This window comes from Danio rerio, chromosome 21 (assembly GCF_052040795.2).
Source record: "Danio rerio strain M-AB ecotype USA chromosome 21, GRCz13ab, whole genome shotgun sequence".
NCBI lineage: Eukaryota > Metazoa > Chordata > Actinopteri > Cypriniformes > Danionidae > Danio > Danio rerio.
Window position 1 is genome coordinate 16,117,410 of NC_141041.1, and position 19,363 is coordinate 16,136,772.

At 38.7% G+C, this 19,363-nt stretch overlaps 2 protein-coding genes across 4 annotated transcripts in view; one reads left to right on the forward strand and one right to left on the reverse strand.

The window, feature by feature from the left end:
- Positions 1-9,776: 9,776 nt before the first annotated feature.
- mmp17a (matrix metallopeptidase 17a) overlaps positions 9,777-19,363 on the reverse strand; it is a 232,811-nt gene continuing 223,224 nt past the window's right edge. For all 3 annotated transcript variants that reach the window (XM_087300976.1, XM_087300975.1, XM_087300974.1), the window contains one exon: positions 9,777-12,156. In XM_087300976.1, the coding sequence (XP_087157102.1) occupies positions 11,834-12,156 (323 nt within the window). In that variant the 3' untranslated portion in view covers positions 9,777-11,833. The remainder of the gene's footprint in view (positions 12,157-19,363) is intronic.
- Positions 14,886-19,363, forward strand: part of LOC147838808 (uncharacterized) — a 483,811-nt gene continuing 479,333 nt past the window's right edge. Inside the window, exons 1-2 of the mRNA XM_087300977.1 lie at positions 14,886-16,272; positions 16,424-16,839. Coding sequence (XP_087157103.1) covers positions 15,559-16,272; positions 16,424-16,825 — 1,116 coding nt within the window. The 5' untranslated portion in view covers positions 14,886-15,558 and the 3' untranslated portion in view covers positions 16,826-16,839. The remainder of the gene's footprint in view (positions 16,273-16,423; positions 16,840-19,363) is intronic.

The window sequence follows — 19,363 nt, forward strand, 5'->3', positions numbered from 1 at the left end:
AGCCTATATATTTTTAAGTAAATTGTATATGATATATATATATATATATATATATATATATATATATATATATATATATATATATATATATATATATATATATATATATATATATATATATATATATATATATATATATATATTTATTTATTTATATATCAGTTCGACATCTGTATATGAATTAGTTTGAAACTGTTAAAATTTATAAAAAATAAAAAATCCAAATGGCAGGCAGAAATTTATGTATTGCGTGCTTCAGATGCCACCACGTGGAATAGTTTGGAATAGCATTACAACTGTCTGAACCTCTGCAGGTTTTATTTTTCAGTTGCATTTAAAAAAAAAATATTTATATCATATACATCTGTATATATCTGTATATATTTTTTTAAGTCAAATTAATCTTTGACACAAATTAATCTTTGACACAATTTTAATCAAATATGCTTAAACATTAAAGCATATTTAATTGATGTTTTAATCGAACAGAGAACCTAAAAAAGCAGACTCTATAATTTTACTTTGTTAAAAACATAATTTGAAGAGTTCAGATAAAAAAAAAAAACCTCTAAGTGGCATTTAAAATTTCCATCAAAAATGAAATTTTTTCTCAGTCTCTTGTTTATGTGAAATATTTCACTTTAAAGACCAGGAAAAGGACTTATTCTTTTCCTCACAAATGATGTTAATTAACATACACACATGGAGCCTGATAAAAATGCTCCTTTTAGAGGAAAATTTCAGACGACATTTAGAGGTTTTTGCATCTAAACTCTTCATTTTCTTATTAAAAACCCATAATCCAAATATAAGAAAAAGCTGTTCGAAATCACCATCTTCATCCATATTAGAATCCACAGACTGAACTTTTAAGACTCCTCGCATGCTGTATGCATAGAAGGGTCTGCTTTGATTTTTCAGGGTGAGGACAGTATTCTGTATGAATCTGAAATTTGGTGAAACTTATTTATATTGAATACTTTCTTTTGAACACTGGAGAAAGAAGATCCTCAGAAAATAAACAAAACCTCCTTAGTTCGATAGAAAGTATGAGAGTCATAAGTTAACTGCAAATATAATTGAACTAATAATTCTGAAGGGAACTGATTGCATAAGGATACGTTTTTGCTTCATTAAATTTTTTTCTAGAAAAGTATAATACTATCGTCAGGTTTTGGTAATGAAAATGAAATTAAACTCTGGAATAAATGTGTACCATCATGCATTGATACACATCAGCATGGTTATATGACTTTTTTTTTACCACCTTGCAACTTCTTTTGACGTTTTTTGGAGTATCATGTAAAAACAATATTATATATGAATATGGGAACCATTCAGTACCTTGGTATATATCATTGTTTATTTTGTTTTTCATGGAAACAAATGAATACTTCAATTTAGTAAACACACATTAACTTACAAAAAGTGATGTTTGAGTCTTATATTTAAAAAAAGGGAATAGAGAATAATAAATTCTACACTTGCTGAGAGCTGATATTCATCAATAGATAAAAAATATTTCTAAAAAAATAAATATGAAGCTTTATATCCTATTTTCACTGATCATATGACATTGAAGACAGTAATGGCTGTTGAATATTTAAAATAATGAACGTAATATTTTAAATATATTAAAACCAAAAGCTTTTTGTTATTGTAATGAAAATATTAGAGTTAATCCCAATTATTTACATCCAATAAATGCAGCCTTGGTGAGCATATACGAGACATTATTTATTTTATTTCATTTTTTTTTTTACTAAAGAGGTCGATTAAATACAATTACATACATAGAGACAAATAATACAAATAAATAAACAAATGCACAGAAATACACAAAGACAAATAAACGCCAGGGTAACAAAAATAGGACTGATGAAATAAAGTTACATCTTAAAGAGACACAAAAGAAGAATATAAGGATACCGTTTTTGTTGCTTTTGGATGAAGAGAATGCTGGATAGTTTCCAAATATTGGTCTAGGTCGATTTTGAACAGATCAAAAAAAGGTTTAGAGCCACTAAACTTCTGTTTGTGAATAACATATACGAGACATAACCTTAATAAAAGTCCTATCAATCTCAAATATTTTTATGGTTCAAATTACTGAATCAAATATGATTTAAATGCTAAATCAAAATTGTTTATACGCTTGCAACATGCTTCTGTTATCTATAATATCATTCTAATAACTGATTTGTTTTATCTTTGCCATAATGACAGTGAATAGCATTTTAAAGTGACATTTAAAGGCTTAACAAAGTTAATTAGGCAGGTTAGGGCATTAGGCAAGTTATTTAGGCAAGTTATTGTATAACGATGGTTTGTTCTGTAGACTATCGAAAAAAATATATAGCTTTAAGGGGCTAATAATTTTGACCTTAAAATAATTAGCCGAAATAAAACAAATAAGACTTTCTCCAGAAGAAAAATATATTTTCAGACATAATGTGAAAATTTCCTTGCTCTGTAAAACATCATTTGGGAAATATTTAATAAAGAAAAAAATCGGAAGAGGGTGGTGGGGGGAGGGGGGTCAATAATACTGACTGCAACTGTTTATACAAATGCATTTTTCACATGTTAACATGCTGTGATTAGTAACTGTTACATGCAATCAATTTCTTGCAATGACAATTTATTAATGTACATAAGAAAATATTGTAGTAAACAGTTGTTATTTTTTGAAAGTAAAATTGAACAGTAAAACACTATACCCTGTAAGTAGTGGCATTTATGAATACCTAATATCAGACCTGGTATTTTTGTGTTTATTAATTTAAAAAAAAAATTTTTTTTAGGACAAATCTCTTTTGGCCTAACATTTTTTACTTTACACCTAAATTCTAAATTAAGAATTGATAATATTCCTTAGCATGGTTTTAAACAAATGTTTTTTTTTAAATTTTTTTTGTCTTTTTATATGTAAAATAATAAATTAAAAATTATAAATGAGCCGAATTATAAAATTAATAAAAATGATAAAAGTAGTCTAATTACACTGAATGGTAAATCTATAGATTAGATTGCTGCTAACTAAAATTCGGCAATCTTTCAGTAAATTAATCTATCAATCACTGCCAACAAGACAACATATTTAAGCAGAAACATATGTTGAAATGATTTTTCTAAACATCTTCTTTTGTGTTCAACAGAAGAAAGAAACTAGATAGAACTTTCATTTTTAGGTGAACTATCCATTTAAAAGTTTTAGAATATTCATTATCATTATTATGATTTCCGATTATTATCATTTCACATGACCAATGTCTGGGGTTACAATGTTTTAAATTGTGCCACAAGAGGGCGCTGCAGACTAACAAAAGACCCTGAGCCTTAAAGGGACAGTTCACCCAAATATGAAAAAGTACTCATTATTTACTTACCGCTTCCAAACCCTTATGAGTTTCTTTCTTCTGTTAAACACAAAAATATATATTTTGAAGAAAGCTGAAAATCTGTAATCATTGACGTCCATTGTATGAAAAACCATGGTTACAGGTTTCCAACATTTTTCAAAGTATTTTTTTTTTGCGTTTAACAGAAGAAAGAAACAGGTCTGAAACATTTAAAGAGAGAGAATAAATGATGACAGAATAGAAACTATCCCATTAAGGACAACAGCATCTCCAATGCAGAGGCAGCTGGAATCAGTGTGAGGACAAATCATTTAGAAGATCCAGCTGAGAGCGTTTAGCATTCTGTGTTGTGACCCATTTAGTCAAAATGACTTCAAAACCTGAGCGCGCCTCTTGCTCTATGATGTATGAAGTGGAACGGCAGGTGCTGGCAGTACAGATGACGGTGAAAGCCATCAAATTGCTCTTTCATGTTGGTTCTGTTCACTCTTGTTGCTTTCTGAACTCAAAAAAACAGCTCTCATTTAGGGATCCAGTCCAGTCAAATTTCTTTCGTCAAAGTCTTTCATGATTTGCACTAGAGGGAAAAAAAAACTGCTTCTGCTGAACATGATGGTGGAAATTAAGGTTGGATGTAAATTGTGACGCCACAGACGTCAGATCTCTCCAGAGTTAATGAGGCCAGCAGGCAGAGCTGCTTGTCTGCTGTAAGCAAGCGATGTCGCAGATGCATGATGGAGATCAAAGAGCTGCCGTTTCAACTTGAAAGACCTGCGAGCACTAAATCTATAGTGTTCACATGAGTCACCTGCCAGCTCATCAAATGGAAGTGCAGAGGAGTTAAACTCATGACAAATAAACCATCAACCAACTGCTCCTCGTATGTGTCGAAGCCAAAGGGTTATCAGAAACTGTCAGTTGGAGACTGAGACGTGCAAGTGGGTGACTGTTCATGATCGCCTTATGAGAGGGTCTATCACCACTATCAATACCAGCGCAGACCCCCGGGCTCTGTGCGCATTTGGCTTGGCATGCGGCAGCTTTGTGAATTGCAAAAGCCCAGGAGGAAATGGATTGGTTCTGCTTGAACCATCTGGTGGATTCCCATGTTGTTGTGCCATCCAAAGCCCTACAGCTCTAGTGAGGGAAGAGCGACACTTGTACTGCTCACGACTGTCATACAATGTGTTCAAAACACTCAAAGTCTGAGCCTACAACCACTAGAGGAATGGTTTAGAGGGGGCGGTTCAACCTTGGCAGAGATGGTTATTTGTTTTATTTGATTTTTTACTGTGCAAAAACATGACGGGGCATGGTTTTAAAAACATGATACACTCAAGTAGAATTTCAATATGCAAACAATTAACAAACGGATTTTTGTTTGATAACTGAATGCCATCCGAATAGATAGATAAATAGATAAACAGATACTTAAAGCGATATATGAATGAATATATTTGCTATATGCTATTTAGCTACAAAACATACACAAATATATTTTATGTTTTGTCAGGTCAACTTCATTTCATTTGTAAATACACATCGTTTCCTGACCTGCAACACAACCCAAAAAAGATGGAACAGGAGCAATTTAGGGCCAGTAATCAGGTAAATTGGTTAAATAATGATGTGATTTGAAACAGGCGACGTCAACAGGTGATTGTAATTATGATTTGGTAAAAAAGCAGCATCCAAGAAATGTCTAGTCCTTTAGGAGCAAAGATTGGCAGAGGATCACCCGTTTGCTAATAAATATGTGAGAAAATTATTGAAATGTTTAAAAACAATGCTCCTCAAAGAAAGATAGGAAGACATTTGGATATTTCATCTTTAAAATTGCATAACATAATTAAAGAGATTCAAGGAATCTGGAGGAATTTCAGTGTGTAAAGGACAAGGACGAAAGCCTAAACGGAACTATCGTGATCTCTGATGCCTCAGGTGGTACTGCATCAAGAATTGTCATTTAATATGTAGTTTCATCCACGAATGGCAGTTAAAACTGTATTGTGCCAAAAGGAAGCCCTATGTTAACAGTGTCCAAAGCGCTGTGGAATTCTCTGGGCTTGCAGGCATCTGGGATGTACCATCACTCAGCGGAACCGTGTACTGTGGTCAGATGAGTCAATATTTCTAGGTATTTTTTTTAAAAAGTGGACCAAAGAAAAAAGGATCATCCCCAGCAAAAAGTCAGGATCTGTCATGGTATGTGTTGTGTCAGTGCCCTTGAAAAAGGTAAATTGCCCTTGTGATGGCACCATAAATGCTGAAAAGTAGCTAGAGATTTTGAAGCACAATATGCTGCCTTCAAGAAGACATCTTTTCCAGGGATTTTTATGCATATTTCAACAAGACAAAGCAAAATTTCAGTCTGCACATGTTACAAAGTCCTGGCTGTAGAGGAAGAGGATACAGGTACTTGACTGGCCTGCCCGAAGTCCTGACCTGTCTCCTATAGGGAATGTTTGGTGCATTGTTAAGTACAAAATGCAACAACAAAGAGCATGTACTGTTGCCCACATTAAGACTTGTTTGCAGGAACAATGGGACAAAATTACACTTCATTATTTGGTGTCTTCAGTCCCTAAACGCCTGTTAAGTGTTGTGAAAAGGAATGACAACATTACAAAGTGGTAAACACAATTCCAACTTTTTTTAATGTGTTGCAAAATTAAAATTGAAAATGTGTTTATTATGAACACATAGATAGATAGATAGATAGATAGATAGATAGATAGATAGATAGATAGATAGATAGATAGATAGATAGATAGATAGATAGATAAGCTGTTGATATTGATGCCATATTTAAAAGCAGTAAATACATACACAAAAAATGCTGGATTGTCATAAACATAAAATATGGACAAATACAATGGTGGGCTTTTTTCATTTAAACTAGATTTTGTGGAATGACCCATTCTTTAGTAATCTTGCCAGTCTTTTACTGTAAAATTAACACTATGAAAACAAACCGTCTGCTTAACATGCTCACTCGGACAGAGTATGAGAATAGCCCTTGACTTTGTATTCTTGTGCGTGAAGTACGTTTTAAAAAGTGCAAAACCAGAAACGTTAGCTGTACATAAAAGTTATCTTCAGCTGGCAATAACAGAAAAACTTTGAACGGCAAAATGTTCCATCAAAGGTACCAGCTGCTAATTAGTGACTGCTCTGAGAACTCCAGTGCCCGCCAGTGACAGCAGGTAAGCAGAGTGGTCATGTAGGCTACTATAGTGGTGGCTGAAACTGCATTTATTCAGCCCCGGGGACTGAATGTGCTGTAATTCTGTGAAATACTGCCTTAAATTTCAGTGGGGTTTAGCTTTTATGCTTCCTTTGAAGGTAAAAACATGTTCAGGCCATGCTTGAGTGCACTCAAGTGGTGTCCAACAGGCGGATGTACTTTAGTAGCCTGTAGCCAACAGACTAAAATTCAAGTAGCTGGATTATGTCGAATTGTCAAAGTTCAATATATTTTAGTGAGCCAAATGTAATTCAAAGAAATTACTCTAAATGCATTCTAAGAAATGGCTAGTTTTGTTTTTTATTCAGAAGATTAATTAATTTACTGACCTTATCAGTCTGCCAATACTAAAAATGCTGGTTTTTGCAATCCAATGTTGGGTCAAATATGAACAAACCCAACATTTAAAAAGTTAAAAAGTGTCATTTTAAATTTAAATAAATTTGTATATAACAAGGACAGCTTAATGTCAAGACGCTGTCATGTCAACTAAGGCTTTTTAGCCTAATATTAATAATAATTTAAAAATTTAACGTTAACTCATGCTTTGACGGCCAGTTGCAGCCACAAGCATTCAAATGACAAATACCAGTCTGATTTTGGAGGGTAGCCTAATCACACCTGGTAAGACAATTTGAGATTTTACTACAAAAATATTAAAAGAAAGGCTTACAAAATGTATAGACTACAGTTGTGCAAAACTTTGATTAAAATCCGGCTGGTGCCCCTGCAAGAGAGAACTCAGAATGGAGATGTCAGCATATTTGTGCCAGTCGGTCAGATAAAATTGCTTAAAACACTTTAATATTTTAGAGAAAGTGGTTTGCATATAGCCAATGACTGGTCATATCCACCCGTGACCAACCCATCTGTAAATATGCAGAATGTTTTTTTGATTACCTGACCAGCTGATTAACAGCAGCACCCACTAAAATAACTGATAAATTATGTGCTCCTATTGGGCCGTGTCATCCACATGGTGGGACTTGTTGTAAAGAACGAGAAAAGATTAAACATGCTAGACTTTCTGCGACGGTGTTGTGAGGCATCGCAGGCATGGGACTGGTTATTGTGAACTATGCCACATTACACAAGAAGAAACAATAGAATCTTGTGTCATGACATTTATTTGTCATTCACAAATCTCTACGACACCCTATACGTCAAAAAAATTGTGCCTAAATCTTGTAATCTGAACGGGGTTTAAGAGTAAGATTGTATTTGCAAATGTAATTATCATATAATTTTACCTTTAATAAGTAAAATAAAAGTCCTGCTGAAAAATTTAAATAAAAACATAACATAAATACAGTTTTTAACTATTGATAATATTTAAATGACTATTTTGATGAAATACCTATGAAAGAATGCATAATTGTGTTATGTTTTGAATGTTTGCATGCGATTCTGCACTTTCCACCGATTTTATAGAAAGACCCGTAAACAAAACAGGAATATAGTACCAAGGCAGCAATCTGTTTGCTATAAGGCAATTCTGACGTGTGGCGTGTTGTTATTTTGCAGTCTCCAGGTGAATGTGCTGCATTCCAGGTGCCGTGTGAAAGCAGCTGTCATGTCTGTGGGGGAAAAAGCTGCGTAGAGCCTCTGTAAGACATGAAATTACAGCACTCATCACACCCGTTTTCTCATTCTTCTTTATTTTTCTACAAAAATATTTCACCTTATAAAAGACAGCTCAGAATGTACATTGGTTTTTTTTTTTTTGCAACTCTCATAGAAGTTTTATCTTAAATATATATGTATATTTATATATAGTATATAAGCATTTCTTTCCATAAATGATCAGAGTGCACTCTTAGCAGCAGCCCAGGATGATTCAAACATCCTCCTGCTCTGTTTATGTATCTCTCATTATGTCCTCCGCTCTCTCTGACTGGGAAAACTGTAACAAGACCAAAATAATGATAATAATAATCGTATAAACAAATCTGGCTGTGGTGATCCAGGCATTGTGAATGCAGCATCATGCTTGACCTTGAAGAGCTAAACAACTGTGTACAAAAAATACAGTTGTTTCCAATCATAAGTAAATGCCATTGCTTTAGAGTGATGATTTTGATGGTGTTTATTACTAAAACAGTCATTATTGGAGATCAGAGTAAATATGAAGGTGGAAATATAGGAACAAAATGCTAAGACACTGAGAAATGGTGGGTCAGAGAGGACGGTTATGTTAAGGAACCCGTAGATTAAGTAAAGGATTATGCTTTTAGTAAGAAAAAGAGCCGAAAAGGTGCCAATAAAGATGAGTGACAGGATTTTTAAAGCACTTGGAGTGAGGGAAGGTTAAGGTTGTGACTCATGGTATCCCATGATGCCTCTGAACTGCAGCCAGCAGGTAGCCCTATTCTTGAGATTTATGCCACCTTTCAGTATCTGCAATATCACTACCTATCATTATCATCATGATCATTACTATTGCTGGCCTTGGATGCGCCTCAGAAAGCTGGTTACTGTAATCTCTTGAAATTAATATACTTTGAAATGCAAAAAAATGATTACATGAAGAATAATAATACCTTGTTTTTACTTTTTCTAATGAAAATGCCAGTGATGCTTGCCTGCGCAAAAATCACGCTGCCATGATGGCTGTTTTGACTGATTTTTAGCATGTGCTCTCGCAAGAGTTGTTCATGAGTGTTTTCATAGTCTCTTTTTGGGGTCTTTAATATGGCTCATATTCCACCTGCTGTATTTTTGGGGTTGTTTTACTGTTTGCCAGGTGAAGTTGCAGGGCTGATTAATTAACACACCAACCGGCATGTTTATACCAATCATGAAGATAACATTCATGCCTGTAGGATATACAGCGAGGAAAATAAGTATTGAACATGTCAACATCTACATCAGCAGGATGATGAAGATGAAACCAGTGTGGACATTTCAGCATGACAATGATCCAAAACACAGTCAAAGAAATTCAAATAGGCATGGGCCGGTACAAGATTCTTATGGTATGATAACCTTGGATAAAAATATCACGGTTTCTCTGTATTGTGGTTACTGCTCCAGAATAAGTTATTTTTAAATGTCTGGGTAAAAGACATCAACCCCCCCCCCCCCCCATTGAAAACAATATATTTTATTTTAAGAAACATTTAAATATTTTGGACCAGTAGCTTTTGATAAAGAGGTTCCTTTTCTGCTGGAGATACTGTTGCCCGAAATCAAATCGCTGTGAAAAACGATACACTGTAAAACCCCAAAAGTTAAGATAACTCAAATCATTCGATGAAACCGATTGCAAAAAAAACAAACACTTAAGTTCAAAAACTAATTCTAATGAGCACTGTGAACTTAATCCATTTGAGTAAATGAAGCAATTTGAGCACAGTAAAACCCAATAAATGAAGACAACTCAAACCAACTGAGTACTGTAAAACACAATAAGTTAAGGCAACTCAAATTGCAACAAACAACTTGAGTGAAAAAACTAATCTATATACTGTGTACTGTGAACTTCATTTTGGTTGAAGTAATGAGGTATTTAATTAACTCATTACCTTCAACACTGAGTTCAAAACTTTTTTCAAATGAGTAGAATTAACTTTCAGTAAACTTTGAGTTCACTACACTCATTTCATTTAATAAAGTTGTTTGTTTTAAAACATTAAAAAAGACTTTCCAAATGGCAGTAAACCTTGAAACTGGTTATCGCCCCATGCCTACTCTTAAATGCTTTTAGAGAAAATCAACCCCTAGAAAGGCCATGCCAATCACCTGACTTAAATCCAATAGAAAATAAAGCTCAGATTTTATAGACGAAACTCACTCAACCATCGAGATTTTTACACTCTGTTGAAGCCTGTGAAGCATGTGACTTCATATTCCATAAGCAGCGTCTAAGCTACCATTATTAAAAAAGCATTAAAAAATACATTTCAGTAATTCATGACCTTGCGTCATTCCATTGTTATTACACAACTAATTTGTTTAGATTTTTTTTGTTTTGTTTTGATGTTTGTATTGTTTGGGTTTTTACCAAAATCTGGTTAAATGTCAACAGCTCCTTTAGAAATATTATTCCCAGAAAAAAATGACGTGTTCAATACTTATTTTTCCTGCTGTATAGTGCACCTAAGAGGACAAAATGAGATGGAAATTTCTTTCACAAAATGGTTCATGGTTTTAAATTGTTATTAAAATATCTTTTTACAAAGTTACTAGGTTCTTAAAGTTTATTTTTGATGTTTTCTTAAAAAAAAAACATTAGTTCTTACAAAAGTACACTAAAATGCTGGGTTGTTAAAACCCAAATTTGGGAAAATATGGACAATCCCAATGATAAAAATGAACAGTATTTTCATCAATATCTCCTTATGCATAATTTTACATTTTTACAAACTTTTTTGTTCATCCATGAAACTTTTTCTTTGGAAAACGTTTGATTTCTCTAGCAAATGTTTTGTTTTCACTTACAAAGTATTGGGATCTCTTGCAAACCTGTTGCGTTCTTTCACAAAACCATTGTGTTTATTAAAAAAACTAAAGAATTATTCTCAAATTAAACATGGTTCATTCACAAAACATTTACTTTAAACCTTTGTGTTCTGTCAAAACTACTGTGGGTTTGTCCTGATATGAACTGCTGTTCACCAAAACCATTGCCTCAAGAAAAACCCGTTCCTCCTGTCAAAGTATTGCGCTCCCCCGAGAAACTTTTTTTTTTTCTGTACTAAGAAAACATTTTTTGTTTGCTTGAAAGTCTATTGCTTTCATCCATGAAACATCCTTCTTTCCACTGCTTATTACGATTACTAAGTTTTTGTGAATGAACCCAAAGGTTTTCGGGGCAATGCAAACGTTTTGTGGTGGAACGCAATAGATTATTTCTCCGCATTTCATCTTTTTCCATCCCAATGTCCCCTTAGGGGCTCTGTAGCAGCACAAATGGTGTGAGATAAATTATGTGCCGAACTTTAATGCTTGGGGTTATGATTGTGTTTGTTCATATCGCAACAGCAAGCACCACCACCACTAATAATAATAATAATATTAATATAATTTCCACTTTTCAAAATAAAGACAACAAAAAGCATCAACCGAAAACTAAAAAGTGATCCAATCCCTCTCTTGATTGAAGTGCTGAGGCTCTTCCATAAGTCCAGCGCTGGCGAAAGGCTTTTCCAGAGCTCTCATGGCTCTCTCATCACCCACAGGCTACTGGAGTTTGTTTGAGCACAGGCCTGTGGCTCTGCCCTTATCAGAGCGGTGCAGAGGAAAGAGCGAGAGCAAGCGTCAAGAGTGGCGCAAACACCCATGCGGGCGACAGGGTCAGTCGCGTCCCAAGCGGGGAGGCAGAGTCTGAAGTGCAGGAACAAACCTCATAGCCATTTTCCGCATGGTCCGCGTGATGCTGGCCATGAAGTCTTGTGTTTGAGTTGTTCTGCATCTCTGGGGAGTCCGACTGCATTTCTGTGCACACCAGCCAATCCTTGCCGATGGGACGCGGATAACCCACTTCAACCTCCATATCGCTGCCCGCCACACGCCAGTACTCCTTTCCCTTGAAGAAATATGACGCACCTGGGCAGAAAATACAAAGGAATAAAATACAGGTTGATGCTCAGAAAGGGTTTTCCAGACCAGTTTTCATCTAGCACGCACACACACACACACACATACACACACACACACACACACACACACACACACACACACACACACACACACACACACACACACACACACACACACACACACACACACACACACACACACACACACACACACAATTATGATTTCACTTTATCTTCTGCATTTTTTTTTTCCAATTCCATTACTGTTTCAAAACCACCAGGAGGGATTCTAGGATTTGAGCCTTGGAGAGTTTGACCCTGAATTATAATAATAATAATAACTCCAGAGGATGCTGAGATGTGCTTTCACAGAGTAGTCACACGGGTGGTCAGTGTTAGATTCTTTGCAGTCTGAGAGTTGACTGGCTGATAACAGTTACATAAATAAACAAATAAAATAAAAATAACTATAACATTTTGAATTAAATGATTCATTAATCAAGTAATATAAGAGATTGTAAGTTGATGAAAAGTAAATAATTTAAATAATTTAAATAATAAAATTACAGATGAAAATAACGATTGCATATTTCGTTTGTTAACTTGCATGTCATGGTCATTGTAGTAATTTAAAGGTCTCGGGAAGTGCTTTAAAATGTGCATTTTTACTTGATGTTCGATGCAATCTCAACTGAAAATGAAGCAAGGGTGAGACGTAGAGTAGCCCCTTCTTTTTTTAAAAAGTAGCCAGTAGTGTTGTGTTTTTATTCACATCTCTGCCAGTGAGAGCATCAAATGAAAAGCAAATGAGAAGCCTCTTGAAGGGGGTGGGGCATGTCCGACACTAGAGAGTATTTCATTGGTCAAGCTATGATAAGAAACTGAAGTTTGAGGTGTTCGTATACATGTTTATATCAGTTTTATATCTCCTAAATGCAGATTTTGTCACTGTTGCAGATCACACCAATATATAGTTGAAGTCAGAATTATTAGCCCCCCTTTGTTTTTTTTTTCTTATTTTTTTAAATATTTCCCAAATGATGTTTAACAGAGCAAGGAAATTTTCACAGTATGTCTGATAATTTTTTTTCTTCTGGAGAAAGTCTTATTTGTTTTATTTCGGCTAGAATAAAAGCAGTTTTAAATAAAAAAAAAAGCCATTTTAGGGACAAAAATCAAGCACATTTTTTTGATAGTCTACAGAACAAATCATCATTATACAAATACTTGCCTAATTACCTTAACCTGCCTAGTTAACCTTATTAACCTAGTTAAGCCTTTAAATGTCACTATAAGCTATATAGAAGTGTCTTTAAAAATATCTAGTTAAATATTATTTATTGTCATCATTATTAGAAATGAGTAATAAAACTATTACGTTTAGAAATGTGCTGAAACAATTCTCTCCATTAAACAGATATTGGTAAAAAAATAAATGGGGGCTAACAATACAGGGGGGCAAATAATTCTGACTTTAACTGTATAGATGTTCAAAAATGAACAGACTGAAACTAACATTAAAATACTTTTGTTTTAATTTGATGGGACATTTAAAGGTCCAGTAAAGTGCTTTAAAATGTGTATTTTTTTTTCAATGTGTGAGAATTTGAACTGAAACAAAGACAGGGCGGGAAATAGAATAGCTCCTCCCCTTATATAAAACGATGTAAACTACATTTCCATCCACCTATTTTTATGCACATTTTGGACATGCGCATAAAAAACGGTTGATGGAAACGCCAAGAGATTCATAAAAATGTGCACAAAAATTGTATGTGTATAACTGAGTAGGATAAACTTTTTAAGTAAAGATGTGCATAAACTATGATGGAAACACTTTTACCGAACAAATTCCAGTATTCACAATAAAAAAGTCATGTGATTTTGTTAAAAGAGATCATGTGATGATAAATGTGTGAATGGACAAACCAGCAGGCTGAGCACACTGTAAAACACTGAAATGTTGTTTGGGCCATTCTAAAACGCCTTAACCATTTCAGTATTAGTGTTATAATATTATTAATTACTTCCAGAACTGTCAAGAGTGTCTGCGCTTCACATCTCATGCCTTCAAATGCCACCACATGTTCATTTCATGTCGACATATTGTCTTTAGAGGCGCAAGTCATTTGTTAAATAGAGAAACGATTGATGCAGCTTCTCCTGCTGCAGAATTCCGTTTTTACTTTTGATATTTTGCGCCAGTTAATCAGGAAGTGACAATTTTTTTTCTCTTTGACTACTTGGATGGAAATGCTGCTGTATTTGCTTATCTTGTATGCGATATTCCAGTTTTGCGCAAAAATGGTTGCATGTTTGAATGGAAACATAGCTAGTGATTGTAGTTCAGCTCAAGCACATATAGCAATAGTGTCTTAAAGAGGGCGGGACATGCAAGGAATTAGAAAGCATTTGATTGGCCAGAAGATTTAATGAGATTTGGATGTTTATATGTCTTGATACAAACTTTGTTTTGGAGTATGTTAGCTTATAGATATTCTTAAGACTATAAATATAATGCTCAGCATATATAAGTACAACTCTCTATCTTTTTAATTCATATTTTTAATAGGAAGATATACAATATTGTGCATATTGTCAGGGTTCTGCCACTCTGATCTTGTAAATTCTTGTTTTGGTGGCAGATCTCTGACACTACTCGTGTCTGGTCCTGTTTCTGTGTCTGTGTGCGCGCGCGCCGTCGTGGGTGTACGCAGAGTGTGCGCGCTCCTGCTTGACGCGGCCGCGTGCGCGCTCTGCGTCCCTCAGACGCGTGCGCTCTTGTACTCGTGTTTGTGTTTTCGTCTGTCAGCAGCATGGTGTTTCATTCCCAGCGTCTCAGTCTTGTTGGTTTCGGTTTTGGTCGGCGCTGGGATGAAGCATGCATGCTGCATATGTGAGCGCATGGTGAGTTTTCATTCATCGTGTGCTCGTGTCTTGCGTCTTTTGTCAAAGCACGTGGCTCGGTGTTTACATTGTGGTCACGTGCTTTTGTCGTGTGCTTCAGTGTTGTGCTATGTGAGCGCATGGCTTGTATTGTCTCTCTGTGTCATGCGCTCTCCCGTCTATTGTCTAGTCCCACCCTCCTTGTCAACCTATTATTAGTTAATTGTGTTCACCTGTGTGTCAATTTACTTTTTTGCTTTATAATCCCCCTCATGTTTTCAGTCCTTTGCGAGTTCGTTGTCTACACTCCCCGTGTTCCTGATCCAGTCTTGCCTTGTTCTTGTTGAGCCAAGTTTGTGTGTTTTGTTAATGTTTTCCCCCTCGGGGTAGTTTTGTTTTGCTTTTTATTTTTATTTTATTATTAATAAATACCCATTGTTTCTTTGCACTTGAGTCCTCGCTCCTTTTCCCCACCACGACCGTGACAGTACGAACTCGCCATAACAGAGGACCCAGCAGAAATATGGGTATCTTCCTTTTCCCATCTCCCAGTTCACGTCCCTCTGCATGCCAGCAGAAGGAACGTTTGGGCAAACTCTTTGGTCTTCATCAAGGGGAATCTTCAGTCAAGGAGTTTGCCTACCAGTTTGTCTACGCAGCAGAGGGGCTTGAGTTTACCACCACAGCACTGAAGGAGGCTTTCAATGCTGGACTCAACAGCCCCCTTCAGGCCTGGGAGATGGGGATGCTGGGGATACTGTCATTCTGGCAGTTTGTGAGCTATTTGTACCACAGCCAGGGAGACGGTGGCCTGCCTCCCCTTGGCCCACCGCCAATCCCGCTCACAGACTGCCAAATCCCCAGTCCTCCGATGACCCACCAACGGAGACGGAGGAGGAAGAACGGGCCCTCCTCACCTGTCACCCACCTAGAGGTGACTGAACCCACTGCAGCCCATCCAGCAACCACCCTGGCGGCAGCAACATCCCTCGAGGTGCCCGAAACAGACACTGCAACACTGTCAGAGGTAGTGGAGTGCCCAGCAGTGTCTGAAGAGGTGGCCAGCTTCCCGCCACCAAAAATAAGGAAGCGTAGGAGGAGAAAGGGCTCCTCCACCATACTGGCTCCAGCCCCTGAGCGCCCTCCAGTGTCGGCTCCAGCCCCTGAGCGCCCTCCAGTGTCGGCTCCAGCCCCTGAGCGCCCTCCAGTGTCGGCTCCAGCCCCTGAGCGCCCTCCAGTGTCGGCTCCAGCCCCTGAGCGCCCTCCAGTGTCGGCTCCAGCCCCAGAGCGCCCTCCAGTGTCGGCTCCAGCCCCAGAGCGCCCTCCAGTGTCGGCTCCAGCCCCAGAGCGCCCTCCAGTGTCGGCTCCAGCCCCAGAGCGCCCTCCAGTGTCGGCTCCAGCCCCAGAGCGCCCTCCAGTGTCGGCTCCAGCCCCAGAGCGCCCTCCAGTGTCGGCTCCAGCCCCAGAGCGCCCTCCAGTGTCGGCTCCAGCCCCAGAGCGCCCTCCAGTGTCGGCTCCAGCCCCAGAGCGCCCTCCAGTGTCGGCTCCAGCCCCAGAGCGCCCTCCAGTGTCGGCTCCAGCCCCAGAGCGCCCTCCAGTGTCGGCTCCAGCCCCAGAGCGCCCTCCAGTGTCGGCTCCAGCCCCAGAGCGCAGCTCAGTGCCGGTCCCAGTCCGGCTCCTTGCCCTGCCGGCGCCATCCAGACGTCTTGCCCTGCCGACTTCAGCCCGGCTCCTTGCCCTGCCGGCACCACCCAGACGTCTTTCCCTGCCGGCACCACCCAAACGTCTAGCCCTGCCGGCACCAGCCCGGCTCCTTGCCCTGCCGGCACCAGCCCGGCTCCTTGCCCTGCCGGCACCAGCCCGGCTCCTTGCCCTGCCGACGCCACCCAGACGTCTCGCCCTGCCGGCGCCACTCAGACGTCTCGCCCTGCCGGCGCCACTCAGACGTCTCGCCCTGCCGGCGCCACTCAGACGTCTCGCCCAGCCGGCCCCAGCCCGGTCCCTTGCTCTGCCGGCGCCACCCAGACGTCTCGCCCTGCCGGCGCCACCCAGACGTCTCGCCCTGCCGGCGCCACCCAGACGTCTCGCCCTGCCGGCGCCACTCAGACGTCTCGTCCTGCCGGTCCCAGCCCGGCGCCTTGCCCTGCCGGCTCCCCTCTGGTCTCCTGCCCTGCCGGCTCCCCTCTGGTCTCCAGCCCAGCCGGCTCCCCACAGGCCTCCAGCCCAGCCGGCTCCCCACCGACCTCCTGCCTTGTCTCCCCTGATAGACTCTCCCTGGGTTGTCCCTCCTGCTCCTCCCTGGTGTTCCCTCCCTGCACCCTGGACGGACCCTCCGGCTCCACCCTGGCTCCCTGCCGGGGCCCCCGACCCACTGAATCCACCCTGGACTGTCCCTCCTGATCCTCCCTGGTCTTGCCCTCCCATCCCTCCCTTGTTTGTCTTGTTGGGTCTGGCTTGGCTTCCCTCCCTCCCTTCATGTCGTCTTGCCTGTTCACCTCCCTGTCTTGTGTCTGATGTTGCCTGTTTTGTTGTCTTGTGGTGTTTCTTGTCTGTCTTGTACCTTGTTCGATGTTCCCTTTAGGGACGCCAGGTGGCGTCCCTTTTGGGGGGGGGGTAGTGTCAGGGTTCTGCCACTCTGATCTTGTAAATTCTTGTTTTGGTGGCAGATCTCTGACACTACTCGTGTCTGGTCCTGTTTCTGTGTCTGTGTGCGCGCGCGCCGTCGTGGGTGTACGCAGAGTGTGCGCGCTCCTGCTTGACGCGGCCGCGTGCGCGCTCTGCGTCCCTCAGACGCGTGCGCTCTTGTACTCGTGTTTGTGTTTTCGTCTGTCAGCAGCATGGTGTTTCATTCCCAGCGTCTCAGTCTTGTTGGTTTCGGTTTTGGTCGGCGCTGGGATGAAGCATGCATGCTGCATATGTGAGCGCATGGTGAGTTTTCATTCATCGTGTGCTCGTGTCTTGCGTCTTTTGTCAAAGCACGTGGCTCGGTGTTTACATTGTGGTCACGTGCTTTTGTCGTGTGCTTCAGTGTTGTGCTATGTGAGCGCATGGCTTGTATTGTCTCTCTGTGTCATGCGCTCTCCCGTCTATTGTCTAGTCCCACCCTCCTTGTCAACCTATTATTAGTTAATTGTGTTCACCTGTGTGTCAATTTACTTTTTTGCTTTATAATCCCCCTCATGTTTTCAGTCCTTTGCGAGTTCGTTGTCTACACTCCCCGTGTTCCTGATCCAGTCTTGCCTTGTTCTTGTTGAGCCAAGTTTGTGTGTTTTGTTAATGTTTTTCCCCTCGGGGTAGTTTTGTTTTGCTTTTTATTTTATTATTAATAAATACCCATTGTTTCTTTGCACTTGAGTCCTCGCTCCTTTTCCCCACCACGACCGTGACACACACATATATATATATATATATATATATATATATATATATATATATATATATATATATATATATATATATATATATATTAGATTAGTCAGTACTGAAGCCAATCAGGAGCTTATCTAACTAAATAACTTATGATAACGGTCCAAAAAACTAGTACACCCAAATTTATATGTTATAGAAAAATATTAAATACAAATGTTAAAAGGTGAAAAGATTAAGAGAAGCAAAATAAATAGATAAATAAATAAAAAAATGTAGAATTTTGTAGGTTGTAATTTTATTTAGCAACATTTTGCTTGAATTTAATTGTATTATCTATCAATTTCTAAACATGCTTAGTGACTAAAATATTTTTTGAATAAATATCTGTTTAATACATCTGTTTTGCTTAAGTAGACCAGAATACATTGCCTATATTCCCTGAGAAACGGATACAAATATTAATTTTCAAAATGGAGTGTACTCAATTATGCTGAGCACTGTTATTATAGCTATTTAGAACTTGAAGTAAGCATTACCTGAAAAATAATAACCAAAAATAAATATTTTTAACTTGTTCAGCATTGAATAAATCCTAGAATTAAATTTTTATAATCTATCTATAAACTGCTTCTACTCCCGCTGACAGCTGGAGGAAGAAATGGGTATAGTGTAAAATCCCAAATGGAGAGTCCCACATTTTACCACTTGATGAAAAGCTCTCCCTCTGCTTCAGCCGAAGACTTGCATTTGTAGCACATGAACGAGAGCTTTAGTATCTCTCTCTCTATCTCTCTCTGCAGGTGAAATTGGCCTTCATTGCTGTCTAACTGAACAGGAGACTGTCGGCTCCTGTGGAGCACGGGGACTGACACTTTAGAGTGTGGCCTGTTCTCAGCGCTCGTCCTGTGGGGTTGGCAGAGCCTCAGAGGAAAACACCTGATGAGACGACTTCTCTGGCC